This window comes from Microtus ochrogaster, chromosome 24 (assembly GCF_000317375.1).
Source record: "Microtus ochrogaster isolate Prairie Vole_2 chromosome 24, MicOch1.0, whole genome shotgun sequence".
Classification (NCBI taxonomy): Eukaryota; Metazoa; Chordata; class Mammalia; order Rodentia; family Cricetidae; genus Microtus; species Microtus ochrogaster.
The window spans coordinates 18,189,811-18,210,462 of NC_022024.1; the positions used below are offsets into that span (position 1 = coordinate 18,189,811).

At 35.9% G+C, this 20,652-nt stretch overlaps 1 protein-coding gene across 1 annotated transcript in view; it reads left to right on the top strand.

The window, feature by feature from the left end:
• The window catches only part of Ptprq (protein tyrosine phosphatase, receptor type Q), a 175,172-nt gene that overhangs the window by 94,486 nt on the left and 60,034 nt on the right, over window positions 1-20,652 (top strand). Inside the window, exons 27-28 of the mRNA XM_005358093.3 lie at window positions 14,445-14,566; window positions 18,453-18,639. Of these exons, the coding sequence (XP_005358150.1) occupies window positions 14,445-14,566; window positions 18,453-18,639 (309 nt within the window). The remainder of the gene's footprint in view (window positions 1-14,444; window positions 14,567-18,452; window positions 18,640-20,652) is intronic.

Genomic DNA, 20,652 nt, shown 5'->3' on the forward strand with positions numbered 1-20,652 from the left:
CGCTGATTCCATTTGCGGTTGCTCTTATGTGTTTAGGGAAGACCTCTTGGAATTAGATAACATATCACAATGCTCATCTCTGGGGAAAACTGATTAACTCTCTCTGAGCAGCTGTTGATTGTCTATAGTTCTTCATTTAGCGGTGACACCTGGTGAAATTCCCCATCTTCATTGGCGTGCCAACTGGTTGCCAAATCTTGCTTAGACAACCATATTGCTGAGATCATTGATGTAGCCTTTCTATCATACCCACAAGGCACTATCTAATATAAGGCATCCTAGTCCATTGGCTCTTAAACCTGTCCAACCCCTCTCTCGTGGTGTTTCCTGACCCATGGGTGTAGGGTTGCGATGTAAATTTAACCATTTGGGTTTGGGCAGCCCATTCTCACCTGTTCTTAGCATTTGGGCTAGTTTGGGATGTCTGTAATAATCTCCACCTGGGGCAAGAAGAAATTTCTTCAATGAGAGGAGAAGTACAGCAGCTGTGGGTATAAAGATCAGTATTCAAAATACTGTTAGAAATTCTTTTGGCTTAGGAATACAGCAACAGGAGGCTCCCCTCTCAGGTCTATGTCCTCTGCAGGCACAAGAAACTGAAACCATAAAGAAACAGACACATAAATATGAAAGCGTGGGCAAAGCTATGGTCTGAGGTGCTCCTGATAGCAGTAGGCAAATGACAAAGTGGGACTTTGAACTAAAAGAACAAACTTTAAAGCCCAGGAATCTATATGTGATTGGAAAGAGTATCACAATGAATAAAGCTCACTGATATGAGACAACAGAGTGATAGAAACAATGAAAAATTGGCAGATAATGTATTATCAACAGGCCAGTTTCCTCTGGCCCAACTATTTGGTCTTCTGATATAGCACAGTTGATGAAAACCCAGAGACAGAAACTGGGGTTCAACCTGAAGGTCAGAAAAGTGAAGCAGCCAGCCACTGGCTCTTACCTCGACCTCAGTTCATAATGGCGATCCTGCCTCCAGGTATATCAGAATGAGACTGTGTGAGAGCTGTCTCCTCCTGTCTTACATTCCTCTCTAGGGCTGGGATTAAAGGTTTCTGTGACAAACTGGTGTGGCTACTGGGATTAAAAGTGTGTGTCACCACTGCCTGATCTGTAAGGCTGATTTTCAGGCAAGCTTTATTTATTAAAATACAAATGAAAAATCACTACACTCTGGTGTTTGGTAGGAAACAGCAAGGTTAGGTATTTTTAAGTGAACACACCTAGGTTTTAACTTGAAGGTAAGTTTTAAAAATTAAAAGAGTATGTTTAATGTGTATCTCAAACACATCACATCTGGCCTGTTCATTTGCAACTTTGAGATAGAATATGCCTGTTTCTCAGTGTCTTCTGTGAAGGGTTCCATTCTGCATCCTGTGAGCGGCTTGCTCATGAAGTGCCTACTTGTATCCACACTATCCACACACTGCCTCAGGAAGTAAACTCTCTAAATGCGCTGACTCTTAAAGAGACACTTAAGGCTACTGTAGATTTGTTTAATTAGTATAATAACATATCACATCAATTCAGAATCTAACAAATAAAGTGAAGAAGTTGGATTCTTGACATTTCTTGTGCTTGAATTGCTAGTTGAACACTATTCCTTACACTACTTTCTGACACTTCTTACCCATTGTTAAGACTTTATTATCATATTGTTTACAGAAACAGATGAATAAAATTACATTCAGTTTGAGATCAATCAGTCAAGATGCATGAGTGTCTTAACCCCTTCTGGTGTGGAAAAGAAATAACTATTCTAATCTTAGTAACTGGGAAGAAATAGTTGCATATTGAATAGAACAATATATGTGTGTATATATTATATATGTTTATTGTATATTATTACATTATATACTATACACATAATATATATCATTTAAAAATTATATATGTTGTTCTGTTTGCTATGCAACTATTTTTACAGTTATAGTGTAATGATATGTAAGATACATATAATAATATATACATATATGGTATAGAAAATGAAAATATATTACATGTATTATATATTTAGTACAGGTGTACCTTTGCTACCTGTATCATACATACATGAAATGATATTTAAAAATAAAAAGCATTCAAACAGTCAAATATTAAAATTCTTAAAGAGCAGTTATGTTTAACTAGTCAGTTAACTCAAAACTGGAGATAGATAATTTTTTGTAAATAATCATTTATAGATGTGTATCTGTGCATATTTTAGCTTTATGAAAGTATATTATGTTTGTAGCATTCATAAAGCCATACCTCTTAAAAGGAGAAGTCCTTTGTGTGGGTGTAATAAATTAATTCTTTAACTAATGAAGAGTTGTTTACTTATCTTTTATTCTAAGGAATATGGCAACTTCTTGATCTAATAGAAGAAACATTTTTCTAATGAAAATATTTTAATTTCTGAATTACATTTATGTGCAGTAAGACACTATTTTGTTAATTTTATGAAACCTGATTTTACTTTATATAAAAGACTAAAAGATGCTGCATATATTATATATGATAATAAACATATGTATACACGTGCTACATGTATGCTTGAATAGTGAACTGACATTTAAAATAAAAAGTAATTAGAGGTGGACATGTGGTGTACACTTTAATTCCAGCATTTGGGAGGCAGAGGCAGGGGTATCTCTGTGAGATCAAGACCAGCGAGGTCTATATAGTGAATTCCAGGACAACCAGAGCTGCACAGTGAGACCCTGCCTCAAAGAAAACCAGAGAAAACAAATAAACAATGAAAATTAATTAAAATAACCAAAGAAAAATCTCTTTAAAAACAATCATGTTTTCAGCATTTAAATAATGTTTAGGTTTCTTCATATCAAAATTAATAGACATTTTATAAAATCATATAACCCAGATGAAAATAGTTAATGTTGTCTATTACTCTCTACAATTGGAAAATGGTGTGCTGTTTCATGTTACAATTTAAAACAAAGTATTTAATCACATAACTGAATTAGATGAGAAGAAAACTGAGTAGTAATATAACAAAAACTGTTTCATGTAAGTGTGTGTTTTGTTTAACCTGTGGGAACTTGTCCCTAAGCATTTATTAATACAACAGCTTACTAGCACTTGGTGCCTTTAAGAAAGGGATCGTGCTTGGTGATTAGTCTGAAATGAAACTGTTCAAAAGTTGAATATCAAAAACTGTCAAAGTGGGAATCACAAGTGTAAAGGCTGGTTTACAGTATCAGAAAGTGTTATTATTGAATCTCTCTGGGCTGGTAAGGAAGAGCAACAGGACAGAATCTCTCTGAATTTGAATGCAAGCTGGGAGCTAAATTGTCTTTGAATGTGAATCTGAAAATATAAACCAGAATGAACAGAAGAAACGACACCCAGCCAATTCAAACTATGTTTCTTTCTCCCTTGTTCTGTGGTCTCCATAATGAAGCAAAAATGTTTTCTCTTTAAATCATCTCTATAGAAATTATATCTCTGTTTTGTTCTGTGTGGATATAGACACAAAGCACAAAATTACAAGGCAGAGAGAGTGATTTAACTTAAAGCATTAACTTATAGATTATTCTATCCATCCTTTTGTTTCTGCTTATCCTTAGCCTCAGTTTGCGCTGTGTGGTCTGAGAGTATAGCATAGAAATTGGTTAAATCCTTGTGTCGTGCAACAGGCGTGCATAATAATAAGGAAAGAGACAACATTAAAAAAGTGTGGGTGTGAAATTAGTATGGAATGAACAGGGAATCTCATTACGTGCATCTCCTATAGACCACCAGGACAGAGGGACTGTAAGAAAGGAAAATTCCTGAGGTAGAGCCTAGGTTGTGAAAGCCACAGGATACCATACTCATGAGGAATTTTAACTACCCAAACATCTGTCAGGTTAAAAAAATTCAACAAAACATGCCTCATCAAAGAAGTTTCTAAGGAATGTAACTTTACAAACTAAAAAAGAAGAAGAGACAAGCAGAGGACTGAGTCCACCTTAACGTGTCTTCAAAGGTTGTTAATGCATTGCCATGTATTGTCTTTTCTTAATTTAATTTGTAAAATACACTTACCAGCAATGTTAGAGCAACACAAATATAAAGACACAATGCCAAAGTGATGTCAGCCATAAATAGGAAAATTGAATCAAGGACACACAAAAATCCACACTGCCTGGATAGAAGAAATACTCTGTTAGAATAGTTCTACCTTCCTGTCACTAGGGAAAATGGAACAATTATAATTCATTCTATAAATGAAATCAGTCCGATGCTGTTGAAACTTATCTATATCAGTTGCCTAGAACTATCAAATCTGTCTTTTAAAATTATTTCTCCTTTAGACCTGTATATCGATGTTATTGGTCTAACCATTTTAGATTTCCAAAGGTTCAATTGCCAGTCTCCTCTGTGCCACGGACAGTCTTTTCTTTCCTTTTGTGTCCTGGTTCTTCATACTAAACAACTGATTGTCTTGTTGTTGAATGTAGCAGCAGAGGAATCGTTCTTGGTTCTTGTTTTTGCCTGTTCGCATCATCCCTGAACTTTCCTGTTTTAATCGTTCTTGTTTTTGTATTTATTTTTCTTTTGTTAAGGTTTCTAAGAATATTCTTCATATCCGTCTTCTGGGTTAGTACAAAAGATGCTATAACATCTGTCCTGTTTTCTAATTTTTACCACACCATTTTTATGATGAAAGTTTTTTTGATGCTTTTGTATACCTTTGTGTAAAACATACCCGTCAGCATTCTTTAGACAACCATTTGTTCCTTTATGCTCCTGTATTTCTTCTGTTCTTAGTGTTCTTTTCATACTCTTTTGAAGAACAGCTACCTTTTCTTTTCAATTTGTATTTTTTAAAAAAGCTTCTAGGCATTTCCCTCCTTGCTCTTGCCTCCACAAAATGTGTTCTTAAAATATTAAGCAAATTACATCATAATTTATCTTGTTCTTTGATGGGACTTTGAGTACTTTAAAAGCAGAAATAATCAGGTAACCATTACTTATAAATTCTTCCATCCTTCATGCATTTGTACCTATGATGTACTATAGATATTGAAGAAAGAGGTGATTTGATGAACTGATGGAGGAAGGTAATTCAAATCTATGTTTCAAAATAATTCATATAAATTTTCTTAGTTTTCTGAATCTTGTCCTTCAAATATTTGTATAGGTGTTATTAAAAGTAAAATCCATCCAGTGAGTTACTTTTCATGTAGAATAGATTTATCATAATATTAAAAATTGATCTACTTAATACTTAGAATTTTGAGTTTTCTTTTTAATAATCAGCATAAATCTGAATTTTTATACAGGAAAGGAGTATGTACCTAATATTTCTGTCAGGACTTCAAACAGTGAAGAAATAATTTTCTAAATTGAGTCTAAACACTCATGATATTTCATATTTTTTAAAATGACTGAAGAATTCAAAGTACATAAATAACTTGTTGAAATAATGAAATATAATAAATGTACATGGTGAAGGAAGATTACTCACATGGGAAACAAAAGGGAAGTACACTGTGTTACACCTAGGGTGCTACCACACAGGTAAAAGATGGTTGGTAGTCTTAAGAGACAGACAGTAAGCATATGACATTTCATGATATCATTTAATAAATAGTGTCAAATGATCTGTTCCAAATTATTAAACAAATGTCCCAGAAATCAATACAAAAAACAGCATGTCCAAGAACAGTCTCAGTGAGGGCTCGATACCCATAGTGTAACAGAAGCCAGAGACCTTGAACCAGACCCGTGAATCATTGCGACTAACACTTACAAGTCAAGATGTACAGACTAAAGTACTGTGTGACTCACTGTGTCACACCACAGCTTCCATGGACAGTTGATTTCCTTTCTTTTATTTTTTTTGGTAGGGGAGAAGGTTTCAAGGGCACAGGGTTGTTATGAAGGGACAGCAGGGAGGTGAATGGGATCGGGATGTGAAAATCCACAAAGAATCAATAAAAAGTTAAAAAATATACTTTTATTGAAATTTCATTAACGTAAACATAAAGACTGTTTTGCAGCAAATTTACTAAATCCTACAAAAGAAATTATAAAGGTTATCACCATGTTTTTTTTTAAAAAAAAATTAGTGTTTAGACCTATTCTTCACAGAGTAGGAAGGAATCTTCTACTGTCCTATTCATGACTCAACCCTAGTTTCTCTTTTCAGAATTAAAACAATCACCTCCTTTCTCAGCACAAACTTCAAATCTCATTTCTAGTTGGATTTGTTTTCACTCTACAGAGAATAATCTTTCATTTGATTCAGAAAGATCTATAAAGGAAGATTAGTGTGTTGGGAGTTTGGGTTTGTAACTACCTCGCCAGCCTCAGAAACTAAATCATCAAAAATTCAGCTGTTTTTTCATTTTTTTAAGATATAATAAAAACTCATAGTTGACTATGGAAAACTCTAAATAAAAAGAAACATGATTGCTGTACCTCAGGAGTGTTATTGAAAATGTTTTTTTTATTTATTTTCATCAAATATATCTTGATAATATTCTTTCTTCTCTCTCAACTTTGAACAGATTTTCCCTCTCCACCTCCTTACCCACAGTTCCATCCTCTCTCTCTCTCTCTCTCTCTCTCTCTCCCTCTCTTTCTCTCAAAGGAAAAAGAAAAAAATGCAAAGAATAAAAATCAAAAATTAGAACAAACAAGCAAAAATTAATAAAACAAAAAAGTCTAAAGCAAAGCAAAGGGCACACAAAAGACATGGAATCTGTTTTGTGTTGACCAAGTACTTTTGGGTATCGGGTATATATACCCTTAGAGTATAGTTGCTATACCAGTGACACTCCATTAGAGAAAAGTGATTTTCCTTTTTCTCGCAGTTATAAATGGCAACTAGCTTCATGGTTAGGGGTGTGATTTTGCACACACTTCCCCTTCTTCTTGTTGGTATTGTTATCTTGTTTGAATATGTGGAGGCCTTGAGCCTACTCTCCTAGACTCTGTGAGAGCACATGTCCACCGGCTCTGCTGTGTCTGGATGAGACAGTTTTCTGGGACTCATCCTGACCTCTGACTCTTACAATCCTTTGGCTCGTTGTTCACAGAGATGTCTGTGCTTTGTGAGGAAGAGTTTGGTAAAGATTTCAAAATGTCTCGGCACATTGTCCCCTTATATGCCTCTATGAATTCCTGTCTACTCCAAGAAGCTTTTCTGGTGAGAGTTGAGTGGTGTATTGATCTACAGGTATAGCATTGTGCTATTAAGAGGCATTTTTATTGCTGTGATCCTTTAACAGAAAAACAGTAGCAGATTTTCCTTTAGGACCTCAGCCCTATGTTGTCTCAGGTTCTCTGCCGGTGTGTAGCAGTGTGAGGTGTGGGTTTCGTCTTATGGAATGGCCTTAAATAAAATCAAAACATGGTTGGCTTCTTCCCTAACATTTGTGCTATGGTTGCATCATTGTGTCTTACAGTTTGGTCTCAGTTGTGGGTTTCAGGGTTTCTAGCTGGGCAATATAAATAATTACTTTTCTCAGGCTGAGTAACTGAATGGAGAGCTGTAGGTTCCATTATCCATTATTCAGAACAATGATAGCAGGAGTAATATTTTCTTTTTCTTTTTAGATACAGGGTTTCTCTGTGTAACAGTCCTAGCTGTCCTGGAACTAGCTCTTCTAGACCAGGCTGGCCTCAAACACACAGAGATCCACCTGCCTCTGCCTCCAAAGGCATGCACCACCACCACCACCAAGCAGCAACAGTAATCTTAAGGGATGGTCATGTGTTATACAGCCCTAACGACTGCATACCTGTACAGTCATGTGCCGTGTTCATCTGTAGCATTGAGCCTGGACTCTCACACCTGAGCAGGATTGGGAAAATCCTCTGAGTGAGTATAAATGTACTAGTAGACCAAGCATGGCTGTGGACACGTGAAATTTCTGCACTTGGGAGTGGAGGTGAGAGACAATGAGTTTGAGGTCATTCTAGGCTCTACATTAACTTCCAAAGCAGCTTGCAATGTATCGAGGGATATTTTCTAGAGTGGGGAAGGCAGTTCAGTAATAGTATAGACTTTATCAGGACTGAAATAGTACTGAGTATTATTTCCAGGAGCATCTGCCAAGATGATAATTAACAAGAAATATCAGCCAGGTTATAAAATTAATCGATTAAAAGCATTCAAATATATTGTCAGAAAAGGGTTTTTACAGTCTTAATGTTTTCAAAATATGAATAAAAATGCTTTTAAAATCTTAAATATATGAGCAAATTGTATGCCTTTTTCTATAATATTAGAAATAAATACTTTATTTCTAATTACATGAAATTAAAAAAATATCAGTGTGTAATATTATTAGCTCTAACTAATTAATATAAGAAATATCTGAATATATTTATCTCCATTTTTAGCAAATAATACAAGCATTTCCAATCACAAATGAATGGGTTAGGGCTTTCTGTAACACCATATCCTGAAAGTATACTTTGGAGGTTATTTTAATCCCTTGTTTTTGAGTTATCTTTAATGATGTCTCAATAATTATATTATCTAAATTATGCCCGTTAGCAAATGAGAAAGAGAGCAAAACAGTCATGTTTATTTTTCTCCTAATGTTCAATTCTGCTTCTGGTCTTACTTGAGTGATTGTTCATTATTGATGTGTCCCTTTCAAAGACAAGGTGGATTTTGCTATATTTCTTGATGCCTTTATGGAACACGATGACCTTTTATGCTCTAGAAACTTTGGAGACTGCAAGAAGCAATGGTAGCAGTAACTTTACTTCATAGTTTATCCAGAACCAAGACATCACGGCAGTAAATCAGTTGGTGGATTGACTATCTGGGGTTGTGCATCCCCAGGTGATCACTAGCTCCCATATATCCACACAGCTATCTTCCTAGCCTTCACAGAAGCAGGAAACAGCTAATCTATTCCCTTGTCTACCACTGTTACTACATTTCCAAAGGTATGCTGACATTAGAAAGCAATGCTGCTTACACGTGTCCAGTTAATAGCTGTCCTGGGTGCATATTAATTAATTGTCCCTTTCCCCAGGGTTCAATTCATTTAGTGTGAAGTATGGCATAGTTTGGAGTTGCACTCTTATAACTATTGAGGATGATACAGAAGCTACTGCAAACTTATTTTGAAACTATGATACAATTCTAGAAAAAGATAAGTCATTCTAAATTAATACAATATTGGAATATTTTAATTATAATCTGGCAGTGCGAGTGTTAGAATGGATTTTGCTTATATTTTGTATTTCTTTCATCACATTTCTTTAGTAAACTTGTCTGAAATGATATAGATGCCGCCTTTAAGAATCAAATGAAATAACTAGATGATAAAGTCTAATGGTGTGAGCATCCATTAATCATTTTCCCTACTTATTATGTGGTGTAATTTGACATTTAGGTTCGCAGTACCTGCTCTTCATGGTGCTAATATGTTGTTGTGATAACTATAGAGCAAGATTAAGGTTTATAAAATGGTAGGAAATATTTTATGTACTAACAGTGTACTAACATTCCAGCCAAGGAAAGCACAGTGCTCTAGGAAAAAAGCAACCAATTATCACATTCATGGCACCATTGGAAGGAGGCATGCACTGAGATGCTCTCCCTGTGTGGAAACATTGTAAATCTAATGCTGTGTTTCTTTAGAAGCCTTTGATGCCTTAGGTCCTTTAAGATATGCAGCCTGGACTAGATTTTTCTCTAGTCTTAAGAGATACCTGAAACATAAAGCTAATTCCTCCAGGTCCAGCTCACAATTCTAGAGGTTGTTGATGACTTTGCAACACAAAAATCATAGAACCCTTCACTTAGTGATGATGGTTGTTAGGAATCCTATGATCCAGTGTGTCAAGTTCTGAATTACCATAACCTGACTAGGAGGCATTTTCAAATAAGGTTTAAACTGAACTTGAGTGAAAATACACATACAGAAAAATTTAGTTACTATTCATAAAGCTCAGGATTTTCAACCTTGTGAATTGCTATCACTTCTTATTTTTATTTAACATGTATTCATTTAGGAAATTCACCCACAGAATGATACTCTTAAAAAATTATTGAGTATTTAGTATAAAGGTTTCAACATTAATTTACAGGGATGGGTAAACAGTAACACTCCAAACAAGTCTTTGAATGTTACACTACTGATAGTGTAATATCAGTCACACCAAAGCATATTGGTTCTTAAAGTGGTTCAGACTTGGGGGCAGTCAAACTTTTATATGGACCAGGCAAAATGATGGCGTATCCAGACTCACCTTTCAGCTAAGACACTTAGCATGGAGACACAGATGGATGGGAAAGATGACCCTGACCCGCATGAGACCCGCATTCCTGTGCAAGGATAGAAGCATGAAAATCAGGAAATGACGGTTATTAGCTGCAGAAAATGCATTATTGTGAAAGCCGGGGGGAGAGTGCTCTTGAGAGGAAGTGATTGGATTATGGGGAATGAGAGAATAAGGATAGATCATGCCTACTGAGTAAATTGCTGTGATTTATAAGAAAAGGGTATAGCGGTATCTTGGCCCATTAGTGACTAGATTCATTTCACAAACAATCCTAAATCAGAATGTGACAGTTGACGGAGAGACAAACAATGTCTCCCAAAGATGCTTAAAAGCTTATTGAGCTTTGAAACTGTTAAAGTTTGAGTGCCTCGTAGCTTTGCTTCCCTTAGCTTCCTTTATTTTAGAATTTAGCTAAATATTTTTGTATTTACTTTTTATGTGTTTGTAGTAATGTATTATCACACACTGTAGTCAAATAAGAAGATAATGCTGGCATACTTTATTAGGTATTCTTGGAATTTTGATGATTTCCTCACAAAAGTTATCTAGAAGCCTCTGAGATGTTTGAGTGCTTATATAATTTTAAAGATGGTAAAATAATTAAGTGCCTAATTATAAAGGACAATCTCTTGATATTTCGAACATTTCTTTTAAATTTACTGTGATTTAAATTATTATTTTTTTATTTCTTCAGATTGAATGCATATTGATATGTACAAATGCTGTACTCATACTTGCTAATATGTTTATCTACTTTTCATACTTTTCATAGTTTCAATTTAGGAGGTCTAATCTTTTATAGCTCTAGTTGATAAAATATGAAATTTTTCACAGGAGCAGTTGACACAGGCTACTTATTTGTAAAGCAGGCAATTTGATTATTAAATTTACTGAAAATGAAAATGTTGTTTAGAGTGATTATTTCTGAAAGAAAGAAACTATGAAAGAAGAACAACCGCAGAGAGCTCAGAAATGACATTTTGCACAAACCAGCAAGGGGCTGGATAGCTTGCTTTAAAGAAAAAAATGTTTGATCAGTGTATGGAACATAAACTATTTAGTTGCCTGGGAGGGTGGATGTATCATGAGTGATTTCTGAATGTCATGTTTCTCTCCGCTCTGCTTGGGGTAGCTGGCACTCCCTGATGGGTGCTTTGATTGCTTGCATTGAAGGAATGCTTGCAGGGTTGGCATTTTACAGTAAGAGATAAAAAAAAAAAAAAGTTAAGCAAGGCATTTTGCTTCTTTCTGAGCTGGTATATAGATGCACTGGCAAATCCAGGTCTTCCTGGGAGAGAGATTGGGATCTGTCCTCAGCTGAGATTTAAAGATGCATACTCAGGACCAAGAAGGTGTAGATGTAGTCTCTTGAAAAGATTTCCCAAACCAAACTACCCTCAATAAAGACACAAAACTCAATTCGCCACTCTTGAGTCAGAACAATTCTCAATAATTGTTCATGATGTCAGGACAATAGCAGGAAGAAGAATTTTCCTGGTGGAGCGCCTGTCTTTAACTGCAATCCCAGCAGCTCTGAGCTTGATCATTTCATGGCGAAGAATCAGCTAGGTTTGAGAGATTCTTTTCTCCTTCCCTCTAGTTGATTCATGGGGTAAGAGGGACATGAAGGCTTCTCCCTTCCTAAGTGAGATTAAGGTTCCCATAAAAGAGACCTCATAGAGCATTCAGCTAGCTTGCCCTTCTGCTTCCTAGCATGTAATGATAGAACACTTCAAGTATAAAGTAGGCATCAGGAAGCCTTAATCTACAGTGGCCCTTTCTCCTTCATGATAATAATTTATTATTATTATTTTTGCCCAGGATTTTTTGCTCAGGAGACTCTAGCATTAGCCTTGAAGACACTGAATCTTCACCTCCTCACTTTCTTTCATTTTCTACTCCATGTATAAGCAGAAATAAATTTGCATTTCCATAGTATTATTAAATTACATCAATATGTTTGTGATATATACATGGACTAACTTTGCCACCCAAATTCCACACTATGACCTATGCTGCTGTCTCTGAGACTAGATGACTAATAAAGAATATGTATTTGTTTACTTATAGTAATCTAGATGATAGGAAGTGAACAATAAAAGCACCAGGCTATTTGGTCATCAGGTGGGGATTGCAGTACCTGAGGAGGTGACTTGCTATATCCTCACAAGATGGAAGGCTGAAGGGCAAATGAACTGAATACTCTATTAAACTTTTTGAATATGGTCCTTAAACCTACTCGCTGTATGAGGAGTTCTCATGACCTCATCATCTCTTAAGGGCATGCTCCTTAATATTATCATTTTGACTATAATATTTCAATACCTAAATTCAAGGGGGACACATACAACACATAGCAATGTTATAAACACTTATCTAGTGAAATAAATGTGGGTTTCTTCAGGGCATGTATATATATATATATATATACATATATATATATGACATGCCCCAGCTTTATTGATGGCATCTCAATATATAATTAATTTCCCAAATTTTAAGTCATTTTTGTAGAGGCTGTGAAATCCAGCATCATGACAATAATCAGGGTTTTTTTGGCTGTTAATAGTGGCTTGGTTTAATTCATATCAAAATATATACTTGTTGCTAAGCTATGTGAGTCTTCTCCCTAAATGCTGAGCAAACGCTCCTTTTCTCGGTTGTGCCATCCTGATACTTAAGGAATGAGCTCCGCATTCTTTAGCATAGAGATCACAACTAGATAACTAGATTCCAAAGTTACTCTTTTGGCATTATTCCTGCTATTTAATTCCATGAGCACTGCTCTTCCTATGATATCTATACTTACTGAATTTAGAGGTTCTGGATTGTTTTGGTACTGTGTGACCCTCCGACAGCCTGGTAGCCTTTGGGAGCTCATTTCCAGAGTTATAGCTCTGTAGTCTTTAGAGCAAGCTCATGAACAACAACATGATGTGGGATTCCCCTCTGTATGCTGTGAATACCATTGGTTAATAAAGAAACTGGTTTGGCCTGAAAGGATAGGTAAGCAGGGAAAACTAAACTGAATGCTAAGAGAAAGGAGGTGAAGTCAAGGGGAAGCCATGAAGCTGCTGCCAGAGACAGATTTGCTGAAACTTTGCTGGTAGGCCACAACCTCATGGTGATACACAGATTAATGGAAATGGGTTAAATTAAGATATAAGAGTAAGCCAATAAGAAGCTAGAGCTAATGGGCCAAACAGTGATTTAAATTATATAGTTCCTGTGTGATTATTTCAGGGCTGAGCAGCCAGGAACCAATAAGCCGTCTCCTCACAAAAACAGCATTTTGCTGTTTTACTGTACAGGAATGGAGAAGAATATTAAATCATATTTAATATGTTGGCTAGTATCATGTCAGCTTGGTATAGGCTGACATCATCTGCGAGGAGGGAACATCAGTTAAGAAAAGGCTTCTATAAATTCCAGCTGTAGGACATATTTTTAATTAGTGATTGATGGGAGGGAAGCCCATTTTGGGTAGTGCCATCACTTGACTGGTGGTCTTGGGTACTATAAGAAAGAAGACCGAGAAGCCACAAGAAACCAGACAATAAACGACACCCCTCCATGGCGTCTACATCAACACCCTTCTAATTCTAGTTTTTCACAAACTGAAAACCCACATGGCTTTCAATAAATTTCCTAAATCATGGTTGATCATGAATATAACTGGCATTTGCATGTCTAAGAAAGACCAGAACGACTGCATAGCTATATCTTACTTTACCCTTCAGTGAAAACATAAACCTGACCCAGTTTGCAATCACATGATGACATTTTAAACAATGGCAGCATTTTATATTAGTTCCCATCTTCAACTATGATTTTTGCCTCTTTCACTAATCAGATATTTCTGAGTTATCTTAAAACTATTGTGCCAATTATTTACTTTTAAATAAAGTATTTATTTACACAAATGACATATTATGCTTTCTTTTGAACACATTACACCAAAATTAAATATCATGTATTATAACTTTAGTTATTTTATGTGGAAGTAATTTGTGTATGGTAACTAGTTTTTACGAATCTGGTCTTGTGGTTAACCTTTGGCATGCTTGTGATCTGTAAATGAATGTAAAATTAATTCATTGTGACTATCCATTTTCCATGGTCTTTCCTTTCATACTGTAGCAAGTACCAACTAATGTGGCAGAGTAATTGATTTCCTATTGTTGCAGCTCCCGATGGTCCTCCTGAAAATGTGCATGTGGTTGCAACATCCCCCTTTGGTATCAGTATCAGCTGGAGTGAACCTGCTGTCATAACTGGACCAACACTCTACTTGATTGATGTCAAATCGGTAAGGCTTGTCTTACTTACTCCGAAAGACAATATAAAACACAGTTCGTGATGCTGATTGTTTATTCAGAGGTTTTGATTTTGGTCCATGGTTCTTAGACCTTCATAGATTTATTAGCGTAGACATTGACTCTGTAGTTACCAACTGCTCAAAAAAAAACATTTGCTTTAGTTCAATGTTTGTTGCATGTTTTCTCAGGGTAAAGACTGTGCACATATTGAAAAGTAGTGAAATTGGATTTAAAATACAGTGAAAGGGGTCTTTTAGGATAGAATGAGAAGGAAGAGGCATTCAGGAAACAATCTCCCGATTAAGGTATGAAGAGGTGTATCCTGGAAGACTTTTGGAGATCATGAAAGGGACCTGAGAAGAGAGATGCCAGAGAAAAAGAACCACTCTTTTCTTTTCAAAAACAAATAATACAACCATTCCATGCCCCGGCGTTCAAATCTTGGTGTATTGAGACATGAAACTAGACCCAATTTGTGGATATTGACTTTCATGTTCTTGCTGCCGCTTGCAGAACTAAAACAGTGATGTGGTAAGATTTTTATCACACTGGCATGCTCGTTGCTTGTTTAGAGATTCTGTATTCTGTATTTGGGAATGCAGTCTAGGTCAGGGTCAGGAAACTGTAAGAATAAATAGGAAAAAAAATAAATGATAAAAACAGAGGAGGAAGTACAGCAAAGGAGCCAGATGAGAAATAATTGTAAGTATGTGTGCCACTGTTGAAAACTCAACTAAACTCGTGGTGGTGGGTGAGAATACAATTCGAGAATGATGGGGGTTATTACTTGGAAACAAGAGGAACAACTCTGAGGAGGGAAACAATGAGTGCAGTGTAGGCATGAGTTTGAGAAGCCTGGGAGCGAATCTTCTGCCTGCAGCTGCATGAGCTGCATGCATGTTTGGAGCTCATGTGGGAGAAATGATTGTTACTTATTATAAGTATTATAAGTATAGCTTATACTCTAGGGGCAGAAAAGCCTCGCTGAGGAACAGGTAAATCTATTAATTCTTTAAAGGAGGGACTTCTGTCTCAAAAGCCGTGCTATAGTCAAAATCAAATGAGATTTTAATGTCTTCTCCCACGCATTCTTCTGTTTTTTCTTTTTTTTTTAAAGAGTATATTTATGAAGACCTTGGTGCATTAATAGATAAAGACAAATGACGTCAGGGCCCTGGGAATATTTATTTAATGCAAATTATAAAAAGATACTTATGAAAGCCTCCTCATCAAAGAGGGAAATTATCCTTTAGAATTTGGTTGTGCTTAAAGAAAAGAAAGAAGACGTTTGAGGAGGATTTTATGATCTCATTGCTCCAGCCTTCTTCCTGACTTTAAAAGCGAGTAAGTGGGATAAGGGACAGAAGGGTAGGAAGATAGAGAGGCACAGAGAGCAACTCAGCGAATTCCACTAGAAGTTAATGTATTTTGTGATTTCTTAGTACCTTTATCCTCCGCGTTCTATACACTAGGAGAAGAACAGGAAATGAAAGTTTAGCTCCACACAGCTCCCAGTTTAGCAGTCTACATGGCAGCGTAAACAATAATAGGGACAGGCATGAAGCTGTGGGGGAGAGAATGAGGTAATTATAATATCCGTGGTGAGGACAGAATAAAGAGGAGGTTCCACAGAGCAAATCAAACCCATGGAGAAACTGGGGGATTGGACAGCATTACAGCAAACTGGGAAGGCAGCAGGGGATCCAGAAGTAGAACAAATATAGGCAGTAGAGCACATGCATCATGATATAATCCTACTAGCTGATATTGTCATCTACTGAACAAGTGTAAAACATTGCATAGTTTATGATATAAAGAGAGTATTTTATATGATCAGAGGTCCTTCATCATATTCCATGATAGATAGTTTTCAACTCATAAGGGACCTAAACTGAAATTCTATCTCATTGGCCCTGTGGCTATAGAGCTTGAGGGAGTCACCGGAACTCTGTAAATTTATCTCCTGCTGGAAAATTCACTCTATGCTAAGCAGGACTATGGGAGCCTCATTCTCCTTCACAGTGATTAACTCTAGATAGTTATAATTCAACACAGTGATTGGCTGTTATCTCTAGATAATTATTATTCGACATGAATAAGCCTAATCATAAGGAAAAAATAAAAATCCATATTTTATGAGAATTCAAGTGTTGATGACTAATGAAATACTCAAATATTTTGTGCCATGGTTATTGTGCTTGATGAATAGAATTTGTAAGTTAAAAGGTTTTTCTATCGTTTTAGAGAAGTGGGCTATCTCCCTCCACTTCTTTGTGTAATAAATGACCTTTTTGTCTGTGGTGCTGGTTATTTATTGACTTTTTAGTGTGTTTATCATAGCAGCATCTGCTTTAAGTTAAAAGCTCCTGCACACCAAAATTTAAAGAAATGGTTGAGTAATTCCAAAATTCGTTTCTCAGTATTTCAAAGGATGGGCAAGTTAAAAAAGTATCTCTATATCCCTAACTATACATAGAGCCTGAAATACTCAGTGTGGCTACCTATGAATAATATGCCTTAATGGGTTATGCATTTTCTCAAATTTGTGTCAGAAAAATCCCTTCTAAATTTATTATATGTGTACATGGTGTGTGTGTGTTTATGTACGTATGTACAATTTGTGGAGGTCATACGTCAACATTAGTTAGTGTCTTCTTCAGCCACATTCTGCATATATTGCATTGAACTTGCATCTTGCAGTGTGGTTGGACTGGCTGGCAAATGAACTATAGAGATATATCTACGTTTGCTCCTCTGCCCCAGTGGTGGGAGAACAGATGTGGCCTCCCCATAAGCCTTTCATATAGATGCTATGAATCCACACTCAGGTTCCCATGAGTGTATAGCAAGCACTTACATACTAAACCATTTCCCCAAAGATTCTCTATTTAGTACTAAAATCTTTAGCCATGTTTAATGTCCAGAGTGATGGGCAAAAACTTTCATCAAAGACAAACTATATTTGAACAAAGCATGTAGCCAATTTAATATACCTAAAGATACCACGTTTGTGCATGCTTCATTTATGGTATTTAGAGTTAGCTGTGTCTGTCACCACTGTTATACCTAACAGTGGTAGGCTAGAAGCTTTTTGATCTGTTATTATGACCGCAATTTTTAAATGAATATGCATGCAATTGCAATTACTGAAAAAAGAGAGGCTGCAGGAGCATGAATCTGGAGCATGAGGAGGGGTATGTGGGAGGGGAGGAAAGGGAGAATGGTTGTAATTATATTATAATCTCAAAAAAAGTAAAATAAGAAAAAGAAAAAGTTAAAAGGGCAGAAAATATCAATGAGTATTACAGAAAGTTGTCCTCTCAATTATTATTCAGTTAGAAAGTACATGAATGTGATTTTTACTATCTATACCTTCTTAATTTTGTTTCAAAGCATAATTTACAGAGTAATTAAACAAACATCAAAATCTCCATGCCATCCACTTTACATCTGATCTTTATACATTCTCAAGAAGATACAATAATTTAGTCTTACCACCCCAGTAGAAAGTAAAAGTGCATGAGTAGCTTCCCAAATGGAGTTAATTGACCAATTTGGCATTTGCATGCTGGGTGATTGGGCACCAAAACCTACTTGTTCTCTTCCATACACTATTGAAGCAGACAACAGTTTCATTGACTCTAAAAGTAACTTTTGCTGATTCAATTGATAGGTTTGTTGACTGTGGTGGGTTAATTACATCCTCTGACTTTCCACTATTAAAATAATTGCAAATGGATTAACTGTTGTCATAGTACTTTGGATTCCTGAGAGTGAGCTGATTTTAAAGCAAATGAATAACTATTGGCCAGATTAACATATACCTATACCTTTGGATTGTTATCTATCTTAATCACTAACTATTTTTCCCCATAGGTAGATAATGATGACTTTAATATTTCCTTCGTGAAGTCAAATGACGAAAACAAAACAATAGAAATAAATGACTTACAAGTATTCACGAGGTATTCTGTGGTGATCATAGCATTTGTTGGAAATGTTAGTGAGGCGTATGCAGAAGGGAAGCCAAGTGCAGAAGTGATTGTTACTACTCTGGAATCAGGTAAGGAATGTTTCTCACCTTTCCTAACAGTTAACTGCGGATTGGCTGCTGGTCTTTCTTATAGTTTCTCTCACTCTTCTGGAGAAAAGATATGCGCTACGAGACACTGGCAGGGCCTAAGAAAATCAAAATCAATGATGCTGTAAAGGAGAAAAGTAAAGTTTGTTTACACTTTGGAGGCAAAGCGGGATGTGTAGAAGATCCAATATGGAACCAAATTGAATGCATCCCTCTGTAGTTTTTTTACATTTGTCAAACCTGCTGTTTTAGAAATGAATTACTATGCCTACCAGGTAATTCATCTAAATGTTTTCAGCTAGCAGTGTTCCATCTAAAAATTTCACTTTGATTATGTTGGTCCTGATTTTTTTTTAATGAAAAATGACTGATACTATTAAATAATCTGATATTAGAATCAGGTCACATATAATCATTTTCTCAGTCAAATGACGTACCCTATTACATGATTCTTTCATAAATGTCAGAATCCTTGAAGGTTTCCTCTAGTTCTGTAAGCAGGGTCTGAATGAATAAAAAGACCATAAAAGTCAGTAGCAATTGAATGTGGAGAGTGAATCTCCCAGGGCCTGCTTGCCCACTTTCTCTAGACTCCCAAGGTTCTTTGCCACTAGATGTATCTTGGGAAATATCAGGTGAAGGGTTGTGTCGCTATGGTCTATTTGTTGCTGTCTCTAAGGTACACAGAGGAGGTAAAAATATTTTTCGCCTGTTTCTTTACTATGCTGTGTTCCAATAGTTCCTGCAAAGTGAGGACTCTTAATTTGCAAGGTCCTTTCTCTTCTATTGTGCTAAGATCCCATGTGTTTCTGTTTTACTGCCAACTATTTATATTTGGATCTATATTTTGATTGTGCTTTTTTACATTTTTTCCTCATGCTTCTTTGTGAGCAAAGTTGGTGAATACACTCACGTGTGTACCACAAAATAGGGCTCATCAAGCTTATCCTAACAGTGGTTCTCAACCTGTGGGTCGCGACCCCCACAGGTTGCATATCAGATATTTACACTATGATTCATAACAGCAGCAAAATTGTAGCTATGAAATAGCAACAAAAGGATGTCATCGTTGGTGGTCACCACAATATGAGGAACCACATTATAGGGTCAAAGCATTAGGAAGGTTGAGAGCCACTGCACCAGGAGGTAGTTAATAGTGCTATTACCAGAAGGGAAAAAAAAGCAAGCTAAGCATCTGAGAATAGAATTCATGATGTCAAGGCTTGAGTAATTTTGGGATAAGAAAGTGTTGCCAACATCGAGAGAATTACATGCCTCATCCAGCTTTAAGCCTGATTCTCGATTTGCAGAAACACTTTCTATATAAAAAAAGGATAAAATTCTTAAGTAATGTAAATATGTAGAAACATGTACAAAAAATATCTGTTTAAACCAAACTAAGCTTTAGTTTGTCTGTAAAGCATTCTACTTACCATGGGATATTTCACAAAGTGATGAATTTTCCTGCTTGTCTTTTTTACTCTCTTTTATTTGTCTGCATTTGAGGGGTGCTGCAAGATTCTCTTTACAAAGAAGTGCCAAGTTAACCAAGTTTGAGTGTCTAAACTGTGAGGCCACATCTTATGCCTTCCTTACAGACAGTTTTGGCTGAAAAGAAACGTTTCCGTATCATTCAGATGACAATAGATGTACAAATCCATTTTGATGGTGTGATATAAAGAACAGTACTCTGTAATCCTAATGTTTATTCATGTATCTTTTTATTTTATAATTTACTATGACTGGTGACATACTAAACTGTTTTTTGAGGGTGATTTGCTTTGTTTTAATAAGGGAGTGTTTTATTGGCATGGAGTATCAATTATACAGAGTAATGAGTGCCATTGTGGCAGTTGCTTATACATTGGTCATCTGCAACTTCTTTGACCTCCTCTTCATGATTGTCCTCCTTCCTAAAATAGCCTTCTAAAAGAAAAACATCTTTAAATTTTAATTATTTCTTTAAGGATTCCATTCATTGAGTTTTAATCATAT